Source organism: Oncorhynchus mykiss, chromosome 8 (assembly GCF_013265735.2).
Source record: "Oncorhynchus mykiss isolate Arlee chromosome 8, USDA_OmykA_1.1, whole genome shotgun sequence".
NCBI classification, from domain to species: Eukaryota; Metazoa; Chordata; class Actinopteri; order Salmoniformes; family Salmonidae; genus Oncorhynchus; species Oncorhynchus mykiss.
Genome location: NC_048572.1, coordinates 70,603,038 through 70,623,077, shown reverse-complemented (window position 1 = coordinate 70,623,077; position 20,040 = coordinate 70,603,038). Strand labels below are relative to the sequence as shown.

General features: G+C 41.3%; 2 protein-coding genes across 4 annotated transcripts in view; both read left to right on the top strand.

The window, feature by feature from the left end:
* The first annotated feature begins 7,897 nt into the window (after positions 1–7,897).
* On the top strand, positions 7,898–17,282 carry LOC118965546. Of its 2 annotated transcripts, XM_036986085.1 has the most exons (3): positions 7,898–8,056; positions 10,690–11,164; positions 16,441–17,282. In XM_036986085.1, the coding sequence occupies exons 2-3, from the start codon at positions 10,725–10,727 to the stop codon at positions 17,099–17,101; spliced, it is 1,101 nt and encodes a 366-aa protein (XP_036841980.1). In that variant the 5' UTR covers positions 7,898–8,056; positions 10,690–10,724; the 3' UTR covers positions 17,102–17,282. The 2 variants fall into 2 exon arrangements, 1 of the variants encoding a protein (XP_036841980.1); XR_005052940.1 differs by lacking the exons at positions 7,898–8,056; positions 10,690–11,164 and adding an exon at positions 15,714–15,998.
* A 1,193-nt stretch (positions 17,283–18,475) lies between these two features.
* LOC110530973 (voltage-dependent R-type calcium channel subunit alpha-1E) overlaps positions 18,476–20,040 on the top strand; it is a 66,499-nt gene continuing 64,934 nt past the window's right edge. Inside the window, exon 1 of one of the 2 annotated variants that reach the window (XM_036986083.1) lies at positions 18,476–18,607. In XM_036986083.1, coding sequence (XP_036841978.1) covers positions 18,593–18,607 — 15 coding nt within the window. In that variant the 5' untranslated portion in view covers positions 18,476–18,592. The remainder of the gene's footprint in view (positions 18,608–20,040) is intronic. The other variant, XM_036986084.1, reaches the window with a different exon arrangement.

Below are 20,040 nucleotides of genomic sequence, written 5' to 3'. Positions count from 1 at the left end.
GACCAGCGTTGAACAGACCTCAGTGTGGGAGCTTCTTGTTTTAGCTTCTGTCTGTAGGCAGGGAGCAACAAAATGGAGTCGTGGTCAGCTTTTCCGAAAGGAGGGCGGGGGAGGGCCTTATATGCATCGCGGAAGTTAGAATAGCAATGATCCAAGGTTTTACCAGCCCTGGCTGCGCATCGATATGCTGATACAATAAGGACCCGAGCAAAGGGAATTTGGCTGACTTTGTAGTGCCTGTCCCAAATGGCTCATTAATGTAAATGGGCATATTAAAAGACACTGTCAGTAGTGATGTAATTTTGTAAAAGTTGTGGTGATATTGTTTAAAAAACATGTTGCAATGTATATACTTTACTATGTTTAGTTAAATGGAAAATGTATGTTTGTATAGGTAATTGCTTAATTCATTTGTGTTAATTGTTCTGAGGGGAGGGGCTAGCCCTACAAAAGGAGCCTCTCTTTCACTTCATGGGGAGGCCATTTTGGATTGAGCTGTGAATGGGGCAGCATTGTTTTTAGCTGTTCCATAAGGTATATGTTTGTGCAGTACTGCTGTTTTTGTTCCGGAATCACTTTGTAAATAAACACCCTTGCACTGAAGAACATTTGCGGCTCCGCCATCTTTTTATTTTGATAGAGGTTAGGTTTTCCAGTATAGCCTTCTGGCCTACTCTACGTGACAGTTCCAATTGTGTTAGCTAATCCAAGTTTAACATTTTAAAAGGCTAATTGATCATTCAAAAACCCTTTTGCAATTAGGTTATGTTAGGGTTGTGTCAATCGAATCTGGTATCAGGATAAATATGACATTGAGTCACCGATTGTATACTATGTTTTTTTTATTAGCTAAACAATAAGTGGTAAATAACATTTTTGTATATACGGGCTCTCTGTCCCACCTCGCAGGGCAAACAGAGAACTGACTTGTTCCTGACAAAGATATTATAATATACTCTGAACAGAGGTAGTTCCTTCTTCCGAGCCGGCCTGTCAGAGTAGAGACTGGGCGTGGTTTAGACTCACCCAGCCTATCGTTGATTGTTGGCGCAGAGCTAGTCCCGTTGTAGTTGTGTAGAATATACAGTTATCAGGCACCTGGCTCCTGTTATCTAACAAAAGACTGTTTGTTCTCGCAACACTACGTTCTGAATGTGCCACCCCAACTCATTAAACAGTTCCTGCCTTCATGTTAATCTGTATTTATCCATCATGAGAAAGGCCCATGGCCCTGAAACTGTTAACAATGTCTCAAGTCAGCTATGTTGCATAACACATACATCCACACAAGCCAACAGCAGATAATATTCAATCACATATATGGTAACGGGCTATAGTGCATAACACAGAATCCTCATAGTTAGCACAGCTAAAAACTGTTGTTCTGATTAAAGAAGCAATAAGTGGGAGGCCCCGGTGCACAACTGAGCAAGGGGACAAGTACATTCAAGCGTCTAGTTTGAGAAACTTACACCTCAAAAGTTCACAACTGGCAGCTTCATTAAATAGTACCCGCAAAACACCAGTTTCAATGTCAACAGTGAAGAGGCGACTCCGGGATGCTGACCTTCTAGGCAGATTTGCAAAGAAAAAGCTAAATCTCAGACTGACCAATAAAAATAAAAGATTAAGATGGGTATAAGAACACAGACACTGGACAGAGGGACTCTGCCTAGAAGGCCAGCATTTTTGTCCCCGCCAGTTTTATTATTGCAGCTAAGGTGTGCTTTAGGACCGTATGGACGCCTCCGAGTGGTCGGGTAGGCTGTTTGAGGTGTTCAGACGGCTGGATTTAGGCCCATGCAGACACCACAGAACGGGCTGATAGGCTGAGTGAAGGCAAAGCTTCTGGAAGGCTGGCTGGATCAGCACAGAATAATTGAGTATAGTTCAGTGTGTAAGTGTTGCGCTCTTTCACCAAGTTGTAAAAGCAAGGAGAGCAGAAACTGCAGAAAACCTAACTAGTGAAAGCTGAAAACCTAACTAGTGTTTATTAGTTTCTATTCGTTTTTATTCTGTGTTTTTTTGCTTCAATCACACTAGACCTACAGTATCAGTCAAAGGTTTGGACACACCTACTTATTCAATTATTATTTTTTTTTTTTTACTATTTTCTACATTGTATAAAAAACTATGAAATGCCACATATGGAAAGTCCTGCAGCAATGTTCCAACGTCTAGAGGAAAGCCTTCCCAGAAAAGTGGAGGCTGTTATATCGGCACAGGAGGGACCAACTCCATATTAATACCCATGATTTTGCAATGAGGTGTTCGAGCAGGTGTCCAAATACTTTTGGTCATGTAGTGTATTTATAAAATGCTTGCTGGCATCAATCAATCAAGAGGCAACAGCTCTTTTGTTCCAGACAACATCAGATACTTGGGCTACACATACTGAGACGAGGGGTGGTTTTTCACTCGCTCTGATGATTTCTCCAGTGAGATTCAGCCACTTGCAAATTGATGGAGAGACGAAACAGAATAGTTCTTTTTTTTTTGGTTGGTTGGTTGGTCAAATAGCATGGCTTACTTTGGCATCCATGAATATACACCACTGCTAGTAAGATTACAGAACAGTAGACAAGCCTAGGACCCCTAGACTTACAGAGTACAGTGAAACAGTAGGTTTGTCTAATCGGTTCTGTAACAATATATATTCATATATTTGAGGTTTTCCTCTCGTGGATCTTGTTGAGGACATCAACAGTGTCCTCCAGCAGGTATTCAAAGAGGCTGTCGACCATCCTCATCTTGATGGCCAACTCCTCGTGCTGCCAATTCTGCATCTGGAGCTGTTCTCCAGGCAGCTCCTGATGCTGAAAGAGACCAACAGGATACATTAGTGTGTGTGCGTGTGTCAATTATGGACAATGATAAGACACTTGTGAAAAGTTTACCAGAATGTGGTCCACCCTGTCCACCTTCTTCCGCTTGAGGCTTGTTGCGAAGGTATGGCCAAACTTCTTGGTCAGGTCCACCTCTACCTTCTTGAGGCCATAGGCCTTTAAAACCTCATGTGTTATGAATGCCTGTGACAGACACAAACAGTATTAACACAATAACGCATAACACTCACACACACACAATCAATCACACACACACACAATCTCTCTCACACACACTCAGCGCAAGACTTGACTCCACAAATCCTGCTTTTGTCTCACCTGAACCTCTGCCATATTATCGAAGCTGAGTTTACACTTGTAGGTGCAGTGTCTGACCTCAGGCTTCTCCCATGGCAGCCTCTTAACTTTTCCTTCTGGGAAGATGTCCTTCAGGATCTCCCAGCTGAGGTCAAAAACAGCCTTTAGGAAAATTAGAGACATACTGTAGGAGGGTCACTCAAAACTACACAAACAATGAGCCCCCACTTCGATAAATCCTAAATAAATTCCACCATGTTAACTAATTCACACTAATTGGGTGAATTAGCTGATTGTGTGAATCAATATATGAATAGTGTGAATCCATGCTTTTACACCAAGGCTTACCATCCTGTAGCTACGCTTGCTACGGGTCTCCAGATCATCTCCCTCTGCATATATCCCCAGGGGGATGGTTGGCTTGTCTTCGTCAGCCAGGATGTGTGGCCCCTGGGCCAGCTTGCTTTGGGTCCAAATGTGTCCAGTGGCCAGGTGCACCAACCTGGTCACTGCAGGCACTGTGTGGGGCACCACCATAGGGATCTTAGCCTTTTGTGGCTTAAGCTTGGCTAGTTCTTTGGGAGGCTCTTTGTCACCTGCTTTAGCCTGGGGCTGCTGGTTTCCACCTGCCTTGGCATGGGACTGCTGGTTTCCACCTGCCTTGGCATGGGGTTGCTGGTTTCCACCTGCCTTGGCATGGGGCTGCTGAAGCTTACAGAGTTGCTTCCTCTTTGCCCCACTGTGGCCCAAATCATTGTTGAACCACTCATCCCCGAGCTCGTCCAGCAGTTCATCGAGCTCATCGCGAGATTTGGTATTTTTCCCCTCTTTGGTTGGACCGATGGCAATGGCGACGGTGATACGACTGGCCTTTGTCTGGACAGAGTGTGGAACAGAGAATAGTTATACTAGAGAATGTACTGGAGACTTCAAAAGGAACTTCTCAAGACATGGACAGTACAAAAGCATCCAAAAACATCAAATGATACGATGGGGTAACTCACCTGGCTTTTGCTCTGCTCAGGAGGGTAGGGTGAGCACCTGCCGGTGCTGCTGCCTTGGCCACTGCTGGAGCTGTGGCTGGAACTGGAGCTCGAGTTGCTCTCCTCAATCTCACTCTCCCCAGAAGACTCAAAGTCCTCCTCATAGTCAGCCTCAGCCTAAGGGTGAAAGACTCATTCAGTGACCCACAGTAGAACATGACCTATGGCCAATGCCTTTGAACTACATGTATATTAAAAATAAATAACAAAAGTTACTCCATTACCTCTTCCTCTTTCTCCTCATCTGAGGACACCTTCTCCTCCTTCTCCTCAGTGTCAGGGCTGGACTGGAACAAATTGCCATCGGAGGCCTTGGAGGGTTCTTGTTCCCCCTGGGAGGCTTGGATGATCCACACGGCCAGAACCTCCTTCTCCAGGCAGAGCACGGCTGCCTCCACGGCATCCAGCTGGCGTTTCCATTCTAGCAGCTTCTCTGCCTGGCAGCAACGCTGCCAGAGCACATGCTCACGCTTGGTCAGGTACCTAGCAGATGAGACATATCAATTATTTCCCCCACAGATGAACCTGTGAGATTACATAAATCCATATCAGATGACAAAGTGTGTAGTAGGAGTACAGTATTAACTAGATACAAGGCCATCAAAAGAGAGTTACTTTGAAACCTTGTTGGCCACCTTACGACTCCTTCTTCCCAATAACTGAACCTCCTCCTATGGGGACCATACATTACAGTACATGTAGTTAGTTACTTATACACAACCATGGTTATGCTACTAAGTACAGTACATACAAAATAAAAGTGGTGTTACTAAGTACATACAATAATGGTGTTACTAAGTACATAATACCATAATGGTGTTACAGAGTACACATAAAATCATAGCAGTGTTGCTAAAGTACCCTAAAACTTCAATGAAATGCTTAGTCTCAAATAGCTGCCTGTCCCTTTTAAAACATAGGTAGCATAAACGTAACCACATGTATATGGATTTGCATTAGTATACAGTACCAGTCAAAAGTTTGGACACACCAAATACTAATTAAATTGCCTTTCTTTATTTTTACTATTTTCTACATTGTATAATAATAGTGAAGACATCAAAACTATGAAACAAACATACTGAATCATGTAGTAAACAAAATAGTGTTAAACAAATCAAAAAATATTTAATATTGTCAAACGGTGGGTGTAGCTGGTGCAGTGAAGTCAGGCGCAGGAGAGCAGAGATGAGTGAACAAAGAAGCACTTTACTGAGGCAATATAATTAGGACAGAACGCAACAAGTGAGGCAGCATAAAGTACAACAACCCAGTATAAAGTACCGGCTGCCACAAAGCACGTGTACAAAACAAAACCTGGCGCAACCCAGCCGGAAGCGTGCTAACCTTAACAATAAACAATACCCCATACAGACATGGAGGGAACAGAGGGCTAAATACACATAGTAATTATGAGATGTAAACCAGGTGTGCAGGAAAACAAGACAAACAAATGGAAAATGAAAGGTGGAGCGGCGATGGCTAAAGACCGGTGACATCAACCGCGGAACGCCGCCCGAACAAGGAGAGGGACCAACTTCGGCGGAAGTCGTGACAAATATTTGAGGTTCTTCAAAGTAGCCACCCTTTGCCCTTTGGGCTTTTGAGTGGTGCAGCGGTCTAAGGCACTGCATCTCAGTGCAAGAGGCATTACTACAGTCTCTGTTTCAAATCCACGCTGAGTTATAGTCAGTGTCAGAATGGGTAATTGACAATAAATGGGTCTTACATACATCCAAAATCATTGTATTTGGTTCAAAGCAGCTGAACTCCTAGGAGTAACATTGGATGGTCAGTTAACAGGGGGCAAAGCCCAAGTGGATCGGTTGTCTAAACCACAGCATCTCAGTACAAGATGTGTCACTGCAGTCCCTGGTTCAAATCCAGGCTGTATCACATCCGGCCATGATTGGGAGTCCCATAGGGTGGTGCACAATTGGCCCAACGTTGGCCAGGGTAGACCATCATTGTAAATAAGAATTTGTTCTTACCTGACTTGCCTAGTTAAATAAATAAAAATCATGGATGACAGCTTTGCACACTCTTGGCATTCTCTCAACCAGCTTCAAGAGGTAACCTGGAATGCATTTCAATTAACAGTTGTGCCTTATTTATTTGTGGAATTTCTTTCCTTCTTAATGCGTTTGAGCCAATCAGTTGTGTAGTGACAAGGTAAGGGTGGTATGCAGAAGATAGCCCAAGTTGGTAAAAGACCAAGTCAATATCATGGCAAGAACAGCTCAAATAAGTCCATGAAGGTCAGTAAATCTGGAACATTTCAAGAACTTTGAATGTTTCTTCAAGTGCAGTTGCAAAAACCATCAAGCAAAATTATGAAACTGGCTCTCATGAGGACCGCAACAGGAAAGGAAGACCCAGAGTTACCTCTGCTGCAGAGGATAAGTTCATTAGAGTTACTAGCCTCAGAAATTGAAGCCCAAATAAATGCTTCACATAGTTAAAGTAACAGACACATCTCAACATCAACTGTTCAGAGGAGTCTGAGTGAATCAGGCCTTCATTGTTGAATTGCTACAACGAAACCACTACTAAAGGACACCAATAATAAGAAGAGACTTGCTTGTGCTAAGAAACTGGTGAATTAGACTGGTGAAATCTGTCATTTGGTCTGATTTTTGGTTCCAACCGCGGTGTCTTTATGAGACGCAGAGTAGGTGAGCGGATTCCCAACCTTGAAGCATGTCAGATCATGTCTATTGCATATATAAGCCAGTGGGGACAATAGAGTGTAATGAATTAATCAGCACATTTACCATGCGAGGGGTCTCCATTCTGAAATAGATCCACTTGTTTCACCAGCCAGTCAAAGCGACCACTCTGTTCAGAGATTGAGCAGAGACTGACAAACTGCTAGTGATACTCTAAAACAGAATGCTGCCTTCATGATGTAATAATACACTGCTTGGTATATGTAATAAGGAACACTGAGGATGAAGTAATCCATATTAACATTCTTCAAGAGCAGTCAATGTGGTCAAATGTGTGATGTGTGTTAATTCACGTGTATTAAACTTGTTTTTTTTTAAACGTTTTCATACAACTATAGCTTAAAATCAAATGTTCAGTGTCACTTTCCTTGCTACTCTTTTATTTCAAAATAAAAGTTGATAAAGCTGAAGATGCAACAAATTGAGCAGTCCATCTCTGTCTCTGACTGACATTGAGTGATATGTTCTATAAATGTAATACTAGGCCACCAACTAGTGTAAAATGTATGATATACTTCACCATAGCCTTTGGCCCTTTCAACAATTGCATTGATATTTATAGTGTAATGTTCAAATTCAGTTCCTTAGGCCTAGAGCAGTTTTGACTCAAGTTATTATTGATGGGTTAATAACTTCCACTCCAGAAGGATGTCCAAGCCATTCATTGCATGATGCTTAAAAAAAAGTCTTTACCAAACAAATTAAATCAGGTGTGACATCAGGCATTTTCAATGGTGCATGGTTCACAATAAAAATGAATTAAGATTATCAATTTATACATATACTAGTTTGTATAGAACATGGGCATACGGTACTTGATCTAACACTGACTGATTCCCTGCACAGAGTAATGATTATTGGGATGATTTCCATGCATAACCAACCCCTTTCCCTCCCTTCCTTCTCCAGGCAGCCTGTGTAGCCTACATTCATCTCAGCTAGACTCCTTGGCTCCCAGCCTCTCTCCTGGATTTAGCTGCACAGCACTAATCATCATCACTCAAGGAATTCACGCGAATTCGTTTTTAATCATAATCTCAGACAATTTGAGGAATAAAAGGAGAATAAGACGAATTTCTTGTCATTTTGATGGCAGGTGCCCTGGTAACTGATAGTATGAAGAAGGGGACGTCACTTCAAGGTAAATGTTGTTTTTACAGATGAATATTTTACAGATGCGTTAATTGGTGTTTTCCCCAACGATCCATTACAGTATTCCCTAGAGCCCATAGTAACATGTTGCTAGTCGTTTATTTGGTGCTCTGATTATACTGTAATGCGCTTAATTGTTTGTTGTCGTTAATATGCTGTGTTCATGAAAACATCCTATTATTCCACATATACCTGTTGGAAGCTCGTTTTTTTTATATATTTTATTTCATCGATTCGCCGCCGACCAATGTTTGACACACACAAATTAGTCGAAAGGTGGTATAACTTGGCAGATCTTGTTGCAAACAATTCCAGTACGCATTAAGTGTTGCGCAAGGTAACAACCATGGACATATTTGCAAATGAAAAAGGACACAGAATCTCAATGGAGTGGTTAACTTTATAAGGAAGATTGAAAAGCATGTGAACGTTCTGATATTATATTATATATCACGGATGTTATTGTGTTAGGCTGTGTTTTATTCATTCGCAGCTACAAATGTAATAACAGTACAAACAAAAAAGAAACAAGGAAATAACAGTTAGATAGCTGAAGGAAAACCTCTATTCTATTCTAGCTTCCCCATGCCCTTACAGTTTTTGCAAAGGGAGATACTCATGGCCTATGCTGTCCTAATAAGTTGTTTTGTTATTGTTACTATGACATATTTCATATGGCAGAAATAAAAGTAATACTAATGACGAGCTCATCTATATCTTCAACATAATAAAAGTCCAGACTGATATGATTTACATCATGTTGGTTCAAGTGTGTTGCTTATATGATGCTATGTACTATGAGGCCAAGGTCCAGTTTCAGTTATGGCAACACACAAAGCACAATAGAATACAATGCATTGGTCTTTCTCAGTGTACTGCCTGTCACTGGCTGTCCCTCTACAGTAACCTAGGTTAGGGCAGAGGCAGCTCTGCAGTCATGTCTCCTGTGGCTGTACAGGTCTGAAGAGCTGCCGATGAGTGACTCACTCTCTCTCCTCTCTCTGTGCCTCAGCTCTCCCACACTCCAGAATGCTCCTTTCAGCTTCTGCTCAGTGGAAACGGCCTTGTCTCTTCTCTGTCTCAGATAGTGTCGCAGCTAACCACTGTTCTGTTCTGCCATTGCTAACATACAGTAGTTGAATAGCCCCATAGAACAACAGCGTGAGGAAAGCAGCCAGGGTTCTCATGTGGGGTCCATTGGAGCAATGGGTTTGATAATGGTGTGATGAACCCCTGGCATTTACGTTATCATCTCATTCTTTAGTCATATTCAGGGCATTTTAATATAGTGCGTTGGGTAGATTTGTTCATGTAATCAAATTGCAACCAGGGAAGGTGAGGTTAGAGAGGATCAGATCATTATTTTACTCAATATAAATAAATGTTGTCCTACTGGTACTTTGTAACTAAGGCAGTCAGTTTTCAGCATCCCCATTTTGGAGATTGTATTGTGTTTCCAAGAAACAAAAGTCTAAAGAGAAAGCTTGGTTTTCCATCTATCATTCTCCCTATTTCCCGCTGTAAGTGCTTGGTTCGTTCGGTACATATGAGTTATTAGTGGTTCACGTCACGCAAACAGCTGTTAAAGCTAAAAGAAAATGGCACTGCATCAGGGGAGGTCACTTTGCTTTTCTTTTCATCCATTTGTGTGAAATGGCAAGATACACCCAATTACTCAGCAGTAAAATATCAATAGAGCCGTACGCCTTCACAAGGACCAGACGTTTAACCCCTTTTATTTGGCAACATCATCATCACTAAAAGGAACAGACCTACGGTCAGATAGAGGTGACTCTGGTATGTGCCTACATCGGACGAAAGGTTAAAGGTTAAAAGAGGGAGGCTTGAGGCAGGTGGACTTACTGCCTGAGAGAAGCAAATCTGTTTGCAAAAACTGTAGTCTGCACAATATAAGACTGAACAGTGGATTAATCAGACTGTTATTAGCTTCAGGTTATCAGATTGATTTACAGAAAACAAATCTGTTTTCTAGGACTTGACACAGAAAAATATTATCAGTATACATATTTGCAACTCATCGGTAGCTGCAGTCAAATTACTAAATTACCCTCATGGGTGGAATGTTATTAATATGTTTCATAATTTCATAATTAATAAATATTAAAAATAAAAAATCATGCAGAAAATCCAGTGTTTCTATGTTAAACGGTTCTAAAGTCTAATATTGGGATGCAAACTCAAAATGTAATACATTAAAACTCCATATCTGACATGGTACAGGTGTCTTCTTTGTTTTAAGACCATAACCATGTGTGTGAGGTGTAGACTTGTGTTTCAAAGTATATTTGTTTAAGACTACCAAGAAACACTCTGTGTGACCCTGACGTAGCCCACTGCAGTAAAAGGTTAGATGGAATCAACAGTAGGGAGAAACAGCGCCACTGGCTGCCCCACCACCATTGTTATTGTTTTTGTTGCTGAGCTGAGCAACAGTACATATTGTGCTCTTCTATGGTGCGTGCAATGATGTCAGAGGGAAAAAAAATGTGTTTGTTGTTTGCAATAACTTCTATGCTGTTGTAATCACAAATGGAAGTGGCTGTTTCACCATTAGGGATTTGAGATTGAATCTATTCTCTCTCTCTATTTATCTTTCCCTAGCGCTATGTTGATCCCAGCAGCCCTCCTATCCAGAGATGCTCACCAGCTCAGACAAATCTCTATCTCTGATGCCCGACCACTGTGCCCCAGCGGGTTTGGCTTCCGGGCCCAAAGGCAGCACATCCAGTAGGGTGTATGGCACTCGCTCCTCCCTCTCTCTCCCTGAGCCAGAGCCATGGCGCCGGACCCCCAGCCCAGGCACCACCCGTCAAGGGGGCCTTGTCCAGGAGTCCCGCTCCTGCTCCTTGCAGGTTCCCCACTCCGGCCTGGAGACCCTGGATCTACCCCCGCGTGCGACCAGCTTCGATGTCCCTTACAGGATGGAAGAGGCAGGGTCGGACACAGGCTCAGGGTCTGTGAGCCCCTGTAGTATGCAGAGGAGACGAGGTGGCATCGTGGATCAGAGAGATGTGATCAGGGCCCACGAGTCGCACAAGATGCAGAGCACACCACAGGCCCGCAGGAAAGACTGGGAGTAAGTACACAGGATGGAGGGGTTCTCTCTTCACATCTCTGTCCTGTGTCAAGATGAAAAGAAGCAGGGGGAAATAAATGTACAGAATGTATCCAGGGATAGAATGTATACAATAACTTACAGGAATGCACAGAATAATCAGCCTGGTTGAAGTGTGGCAGATTCTCATGTTACACAAGACAGAATTGCCAAAGTGGTCAATGTGCTCACCGCATCTGGCTGCAAGTTAATTGGGCTGTACAGTGTCCCTTCAGACCTGTGTGACTGGCTGTACAAATCTCTAGGTTGAATCTGATGCTGTGTTACAATATTATTGGTGGTTGGGTTCTATCTACTGTATGTGTTGCTTGCTTGTGGAACTTTGAGCTCTGGAGCTCTGATTACCTCCTTAGCATCACTCAACTGTGGAGTGCCACTCCATCACGGTAACCCCACCCCCACTCTCCCCCCACATCTTCTTTATCATACAGTACATACAGCACATTCTGGTATATACTGTGTTCTCTGGTTGTAATTCTCTCTTTGTCTCTGTCTCTCTAATGCTTTCTCTCTCTCTCTCATGCTTCCTCTCTCTCAATTTCTCTCATTCTCTCTCATTCTCTCTTTTCCACGCTCTCTCTCTCACTCTGTCATACACACTTACGTAATTACTCTTTTGTATCCCTACTACACTCGCACACTCTCTCTCGCTTCGCATCCCCCCACCGCCCCCTCACTCATTCATCATATACAGCCAAACATAATTGGGAGACTTGTTTATTTCTGGTTGCAACCCAATGTTCCAATGTGCAACATTCAACGCAATGGGTCAACTCAGTCTTGCATTATGGTATCTATCAGGTTTGGAATCATTTTAAAAAATCAGTCTGGGAATCACTGTGAATTCACCTCAACAACAGTTTCTACATGTCTATATTATATTGACTTTTGAACTCATACAGTTATTCCCACGCATTCCCCCTTAATCCCACCTCTAGTGTTTGTGCAGTAGAATGTCTGTCAGGAAGGCCAGACATTAGGTTTTATCTTAGTGTAGTGTGCATATCTGACCATTAGAGGATGCCACAGAATCAAACAAAGCATACCGTGGAAAATCAAATAGATAGTGGCGATGATCATGGAAAGAGAAGTTCTTGTTCTTCCCAGATGTACATAAAAGAGTTTGGGTATTTGCTAAATATGAATGGTGGCTGTTGTAAATATTCACAATTAACATCCAAAGAGCAGTAGAGATAATTAATTCAAAGTATAAAATATACAAAAAAGTATCTTACAAAAGGCAACAAATAACTTTTAATGAAATAAGAGTGTGTGTCTGAAGATGACACATTTTTGAAGTGACATCTATTACCCATACTGTACAGGATAAGGATTACTGTAGGAGACATAAACAACATTTAACATGACCAGAATGCAACGTTGATTGAGAGGATGGGGTGTGGCGTACAGTTAGGTTATTAATAATATGTCTGTTTATATAAGCTTCAGTTATTGGAAGGACCAGATCGACATAACTCAGGAATAGAGAGTGTCTGTTGCTAGGTAACGGAGATAAAGAAAAACGCTAAAGCCACTCCAATCAGCGTTGGTCGGGGTGAAATCCTCTGTCGACAATTACATAAACGCTCTTCTGAGTTCTGCCGATAAGTACACCCATTAATGTTTTAACTCGTGGTGCATGTCAGCTGCATACATTTCTCCCCCTTCCAAAGGAATATGTTTCAAAAGGACTGTGCTTATTTATTAGAATGTCCTCCTCTTGAGTGTTGTGAAAAGATAAATACATCATGAGTTTTTCCTCCATGAGACACAAGAGATGGCGCCGGAAATGCTCTTCTCCTCTTTGTATCTCCAATACAGAAAGTCCTTCTGAAACACATAATAGTGGAGATGTAGTGCAGATTTGGACCACACATACTATATCCCGTTACCCCACCAGTACATACTGTAGGTCATTCTGTTGTTCCTGATGATGTCAACCATGCTAACCCTTCTGATGCTTTGTATTATGAAGTGACATCTGAAGGCATGAGGATGATGATTATGAGCTGAACTAATGATGAATGCATGATTAAGCTATCAATACTGGGTAGTAATCACTTCCAAGTGGACTCAATCTGGAAACAAACTATGTGAATCAATGTGTTTCTTTGTGCAACTTTGATGGTTAGATATTGGAATAGTTGTTGAATTCAACCGTATGTATCCTATTAAATTACTAGATGGGCTATTTCATAAATCTTCAAAGTTCCAGAATGGGCTGAAAATGGCAGCTACGTATATTGGTCAGGGAGAAATCGAAACCAATCTAATTGGAATGAATGGCAGTAGAGTTATAATCCTTATTTTACTTATGCGTGAAAATAAAAGTAAGATGTGATGTATATCAGACATTGTCTAATATAATTATTGCCAACCTAAAATATTGTTATATAATTATAAATACAGTTTATATGGCTTTATTCAAATGTTCTGTAAAATTGCCTCTCAAATATATGTAAACAGACCATAATTGTCTTAATGTTTGTTTTCTTGGAAAAATGTGAGTGCTATTATATGATATAATATCAGTACTTGTTGCGTTTACAACTTGTCTAAGTTCCATCATCAGCTGATTTCAGCCATTCTATGGCTGTGTATTGACTGCATTGTTTGAGTGGGATGTTGGCATATTGGCAGTTACTTAAAACATTTAAAAACAGTTACTTAAAACAATCATTCCTCTAAGACTGTCTGGCTAGCTAGCTAACAAACATACAGTGCAGATACGTTCTTCAAATTCATTACTTTGCACAATAATCTTATCACAGCACTGGCAAACCATGGTTTACCAGCTCCCTGACCAAAATGGCTGACCTTTAGCCCATCATAAGAAAGTTAATGTCCATTCTAGTATTATAATTCTATTCTTTCAACATATGAGCAGCGCTCATAGTCATTCATTTAACTTATTTTACCAGAGTGAAATATTATTTGAAGGCGGTATTGACCCCTCGGTTTATCTAGGGACTGAAACCTTGACATGGTTGAGTTGAGCTGAGTTGCCCTGAGCTGAGTTGCCCTGGGGGAGAAACCGATTTCTGTAGGAAGTGGTTGCTCTATTGTGCAACATGGCTTTTGTTGGCTAAATGAAAAGAACATAGCAGAAATTCAAGAGAGCTGTGTCGCTATGGAAACAACTGCTAAGAGAGAGAAAAACGAATTTCATGTTCATAGAAATTGACAAATATTTTAGGCCCACCTCTTAGGGTCTTTTCTGGTGCTTTGTGTAATGGATGTCTAAGCAAAAATGTCTACATATGACTTTATGTACTGTAGTACTATTGTCTCTCTCTTTCTATTTTCTATTTCTCTGTTTCTCTCTCACTCCCCCACCTCCCCCCTCCTTCTAAAGTATCTACACATATACCCATAGAGATAGAGGGAGGGATGGGGGGTTGGGATGAAGTGGTGGTCATTTTTAAGACCCATTACCACATCTCCCTCCATCCCCATTGGGAAGGGAAGAACAGCGGCAGATGGAATGAGAGAGCCCCGTGTTGCCAAATTAGGTCTCCATCACACTCTGAATTAGTGTGAAAGCCCCTGCTTTCTTCTCCTCTCTCTCCCACATAAAGGGGGGCAGCTCCTCAAGATCTATTTCATGATCTATTTTTATTTCAGACATTATATTCCAATATTAGCACAATGACCTGGATTGGTTAAATGTTTTTAATATTAGCCTACAAGTCTGTCTTCATTAATAAACATACTGTATCTCAATGCTCTCACTGTGTAGCTTAAAGCTAATATATAATATTTAAGGTGGACACATGGAAATCTGTTCATAACACCAGAGGAAACTTAAATTGGCTAATAAGTTATTATCAGACTTCTTTGTGTGATAAGGTTTACCTTTCAATTGGGGAGGTTTTCAGTAGTTTTCTTGGTTCCAATAAGTCCTCTTTGTCTTAAGTCTTTGTTTTAGTGTTATGATGGGGGCTCTACATAAACACAGTCTATGCTGATAGTGTGTTCACTAATGCAAGGACTGTGACCTAGTGGTACCAAGGACACAGGTCATGCTTTGCAATACATGTTTGTTTAAATGCATTGCAGAGAAATGGGCCTATTTGTGTGGGCAGATTGTTTGTCACCTTATTTTCTAGCTGTATTTTACTATAACATAATGCTAACACTTAGGATCACTAATGTGTTCCTTTACTTTCAAAGGTGATTTTACCCCCCCTCTAACCCCACCCCCTTAGGAATTCTGGTTCTTGTTTTAAATGTAGAACTTACAAGGGAATGTGAATGGTGTGGATAATGGAGATAGAATGCATAGATAGTGTCCATATGTATTTTTGGAAACTGGCCATTTTGACAAAATGTCAGTGTTCAACACTGAAATATATATTGCCATGGAAACGGAAATATGATTTTTCTCTCTCATGACAATTCTCATTCAGATGTACAGTATGTTGAAAATTGCTATAGGCTACTGAAAGACGTGGGAGGGGTTGCGCAAGTGTGCGGGAGCTCGCGCTCACTCTGCTTCGTGGTCATTTGGAGGCAGGTAAACACATTGAAAGATAATCGTTCGCGGATCAAACCAGTATTCTAGCGCCAAATGTTTCTCTCTGCAGAAACAATTACATGTGTCATTGTTAAACGGATAAAAGATTTTGAAAATGTTTTAGACGATACAAATTGGTCGCTTCGGAAAGTTACCAAGATCTATTTTGACTGGATGAGAGGAGATGCGTAAAGTTTTTGGAGACGAGGATACATGTCCCGTGGACTCCATTGTCTAACGAAGATCAACTGGGTTTAGGCTAAATATGCATTCTATAGTGTACGTTACTGAATGTATTTGTTTTTAGAAAGTTTTAAGTGAAAAGTCGGTGAATGTTGCTCCTGTTCCGAGTTTATCCAGTGATGCGTTTCTGTTTATGTTGAAACTTGCCTGGAGCGTGACTGACCATCACCGTTCACTCGCCCGGACAGATGGGGTGATCTAGATCGAAATATTTTACAATCCGTGTAATCGAATCGTTATACATTATTAGTATGAAAACTCAACAGGAAATGTACATTTTGTAGTTCACTTCAGCATGGAATGACATTGCATGTAACTTTTGTTAGTTTTTTTTTGGGGGGGGGGGGCTCTTTGCGCCTCATCAGGTCGGCTGTCAGTGGATATTTTATTACTCTGCCAACAAATTTGATTTTTCATTTGTTTTGATATCCAAGGCAACAGCATATAGCAAGTTTTATCCTCGTTTTTCCCTCCATAGAATGGCTCGGTTTGGAGATGAGGTTCAGATGACGATGGATTCCCGAGACTCCGGGGACCCGGAGCGCGGGGAGGACGGCGGGGACACGGCTTCAGGTACAGGGTCAGGGACGCTAAAACAAACCAAAGCGGCGAGGGCGCGCACCATGGCTCTCTACAACCCTATACCCCACCGGCAGAACTGCCTCACTGTCAACAGGTCGCTCTTCATATTCGCCGAGGACAATTTAATTCGGAAAACCGCCAAGAGGATCATAGAATGGCCATATCCTTCCTTATACTATACATACTCACTCACACGTTATCACAGCACTCAAGATTTGTTTAGTGTTGTCCGTCCATTGTCAAAAAGTATTGCTAACTGCTACTTTGACTGTAGCGCATATCAGCACAATGGACAGCGCCCGTATCTATATTATAATGGCTGTCCTCAGTCGTCACTTTTAATTGAGTTCTTTAGATTTGATTGGACTGTTATAGTAGGCCTTCAGTTTGTTCTTCATTTTTATTTTCTTCATTTTTTTGAGGTACATTTGTCTATTAGTCAGTCTATTAGTCAGAAATACACGTTTTTGTTGTTGCCTTTTTCTATGCTAAATCTATCAATATCCACCAAAGACCACAGAGAGCTGAGTTTTGTCATGCTTATACTTACGGTATAATGCTTATACTAATACTTTATTGTGCTCTACAGATAATGCATTGATTCCATAATGCAATACACTGCTCGTTAGAGATGTATCATCATCCTCAAACATTGTGCCACTCTGCTGCTTCCTGTTATTTAACCACCATCCCAGTTGTTGTGTGGGTGTACAACCAGAGTGGTCAAGACAAGCTGAACACAGATGGTTGGAGGTATTTTTTGTATATTTTATAAAAATATATATTTTTTACCTTTATTTTTACAGGAAGTCATGCCGAGTGTGAGTGTGAGACTGTCTTTAGTTTTCTGCACTTGATTGAGCTTGTGTGAAGCAATGTAACTAATAGAAAAGTCCCAAAAGTGCAAGTCCCGCCCACCTGGCACTTCCAGGCAGGTTCAATCAAACTTATTTTAAAGAAAACAATACTTTTTGAACCCAGGTCTAGTTGTTGGTGGTGAATATTAATTCAAGTGGCTGTGAATGACTAATGGGAGTCAAGGCTCTGGAGAGTATTCTTTATTGAGGATTATAATTTTGTTGAGGAGTATTATTTTGTTGTGTAGTATTATTTTGTTGAGGAGTATTATTTTGTTGAGGAGTATTATTTTGTTGTGGAGTATTATTTTCTTATTTAGATGGGCTATTTTTAACTAGTTTGAGTCGTGCCGACATGATGTAGACTCATCAATGTGATTCACAGTAGCTCCCAGAGGCCCCGCCACAGCCCTCCTCAGTGAGTTAATGACACCATTTTCACTCAAGGCTAGAAATTAATAATGAAGGAGAAAGTGTCTCATGTGGAGCCTCTTACGATAGCCAAGACAAACACAGTCTCTCATGCACACACACACACAAACACACACACACACACACACACACACACACACACACACACACACACACACACACACACACACACACACACACACACACACACATTAACAGAGTGATGCAGCAGCAAAGCTGTGGGTATCACAGTTTACATACAACAGGTCCCTCGAAGTGTTGCCCTGTGGGAAAGAGGCTCTCAGGCCAAAGTGACTTTTGAACACACTCAGATAAATGTTACTGTAAAAGGTTGTTGCCATGGATACTACATTAGCTCTGACTGCTTTGATGCCAGTCTCTATTTGAACCATTCCATTGTCCATCCATCCGTCATCTGATAATCCATCCATACAATTCTAATTTAACTGTAACTACCAACATCCACAGCCATTCTGTATAACCTGAGTATAGCAAACATTAGGAACACCTTCCCAATATTTAGTTGCAATGTTTTGTATACTCAGTGTATATATAATAGTTTCCATTCCAATATAATCAGCATTGTCATTATCATTGGTTTGTCACGATTGTCTTGAACTGTATATAATAATGTAAAAAAGCTCTGTCCTTAACCTTGTGGCCCTTACACCGTTTGAGTGGGTGATCCTGGCGACCATCACGGCCAACTGCATCGTCCTGGCCCTGGAGCAACATCTTCCTGGGGAGGACAAGACCCCCATGGCCAAAAGACTGGTGAGACCACAGGCCTTGATCGGTTAATATTAGGCATTTAGGCTGCATCTCAAATAGTACCCTACTCACTATATAGTGTTGTAACTTAAATGGGTTACAGCGTTTACAGTTTATTCATAGCCAGACAGAATGATTTATTATTACAGTTTACAAGTGAGGTCTATGTATTTTATTGCAATACATATGACAGAACTATTTACACCTTTCTGTTGTATTGGTTGAAAACTGCAAGTACCATAATGTCTTGAGGCAGTAAGTGAGAACAAGATGTTTTGTACAGTCTGAAGTGGTCAAATGTAACGTGGACGATTCAATTCACTCAAATAACCTTTCATCGCATAACTAAAAAGGTACAGTTGAAGTTGCAAGTTTTCATACACTTTTGTTGGAGTCATTATTGTTTTTTAACCACTCCACAAATGTCTTATTAACTAACTACAGTTTTGACAAGTCGGTTAGGAAAATTACTTTGTGCATGTCACAAGTAATTTTTCCAACAATTGTTTACAGACGGATTATTTCACTTATAATTCACTGTATCACAATTCCAGTGGGTCAGTTTACATACACTAAGTTGTCTGTGCCTTTAAACAGCTTGGAAAATTCAAGAAAATTATGTCATGGCTTTAGAAGCTTCTGATAGGCTAATTGACATAATTTGAGTCAATTGGAGGTGTACCTGTGGATGTATTTCGAGGCCTACCTTCAAACTCAGTGCCTCTTTGCTTGACATCATGGGAAAATCAAAAGAAATCAGCCAAGACCTCAGAAAAAATTTGTAGACCTCCACAAGTCTGGTTCATCCTTGGGAGCAATTTCCAAATGCCTGAAGGTACCACGTTCATCTGTACAAACAATAGTACACAAGTATAAACACCAGGGGACCACGCAGCCGCTCAGGAAGGAGACGCGTTCTGTCTCCTAGAGCTGAATGTACTTTGGTGCGAAAAGTGCAAATCAATCCCAGAACAACAGCAAAGGACCTTGTGAAGATGCTGGAGGAAACGGGTACAAAAGTATCTATATCCACAGTAAAACGAGTCCTATATCGACATAACCTGAAAGGCCGCTCAGCAAGGAAGAAGCCACTGCTTCAAAACCCCCAGAAAAAAAGCCAGACTACGGTTTGCAGCTGCACATGGGGACAAAGACCGTACTTTTTGGAGAAATATCCTCTGGTTTATGAAACAAAAATAGAACTGTTTGGCCAGAATGACCATCATTATGTTTGGAGGAAAAAGGGAGAGGCTTGCAAGCCGAAGAACACCATCCCAACCATGATTTACGGGGGTGGCAGCATCATGTTGTGGGGAGCTTTGCAGCAGGAGGGACTGGTTCACTTCACAAAATAGATGGCATCAGGAAAATTATGTGGATATATTGAAGCAACATTTCAAGACATCAGTCAGGAAGTTAAAGCTTGGTCGCAAATG

Coding starts and splice junctions, on each gene's coding strand:
- LOC118965546 (XM_036986085.1), top strand. CDS start 10,725: ATGCTCACCAGCTCAGACAAATCTCTATCTCTGATGCCCGACCACTGT. Junction 11,165..16,440: donor GCCCGCAGGAAAGACTGGGA/GTAAGTACACAG, acceptor TTCCCTCCATAG/AATGGCTCGGTTTGGAGATG.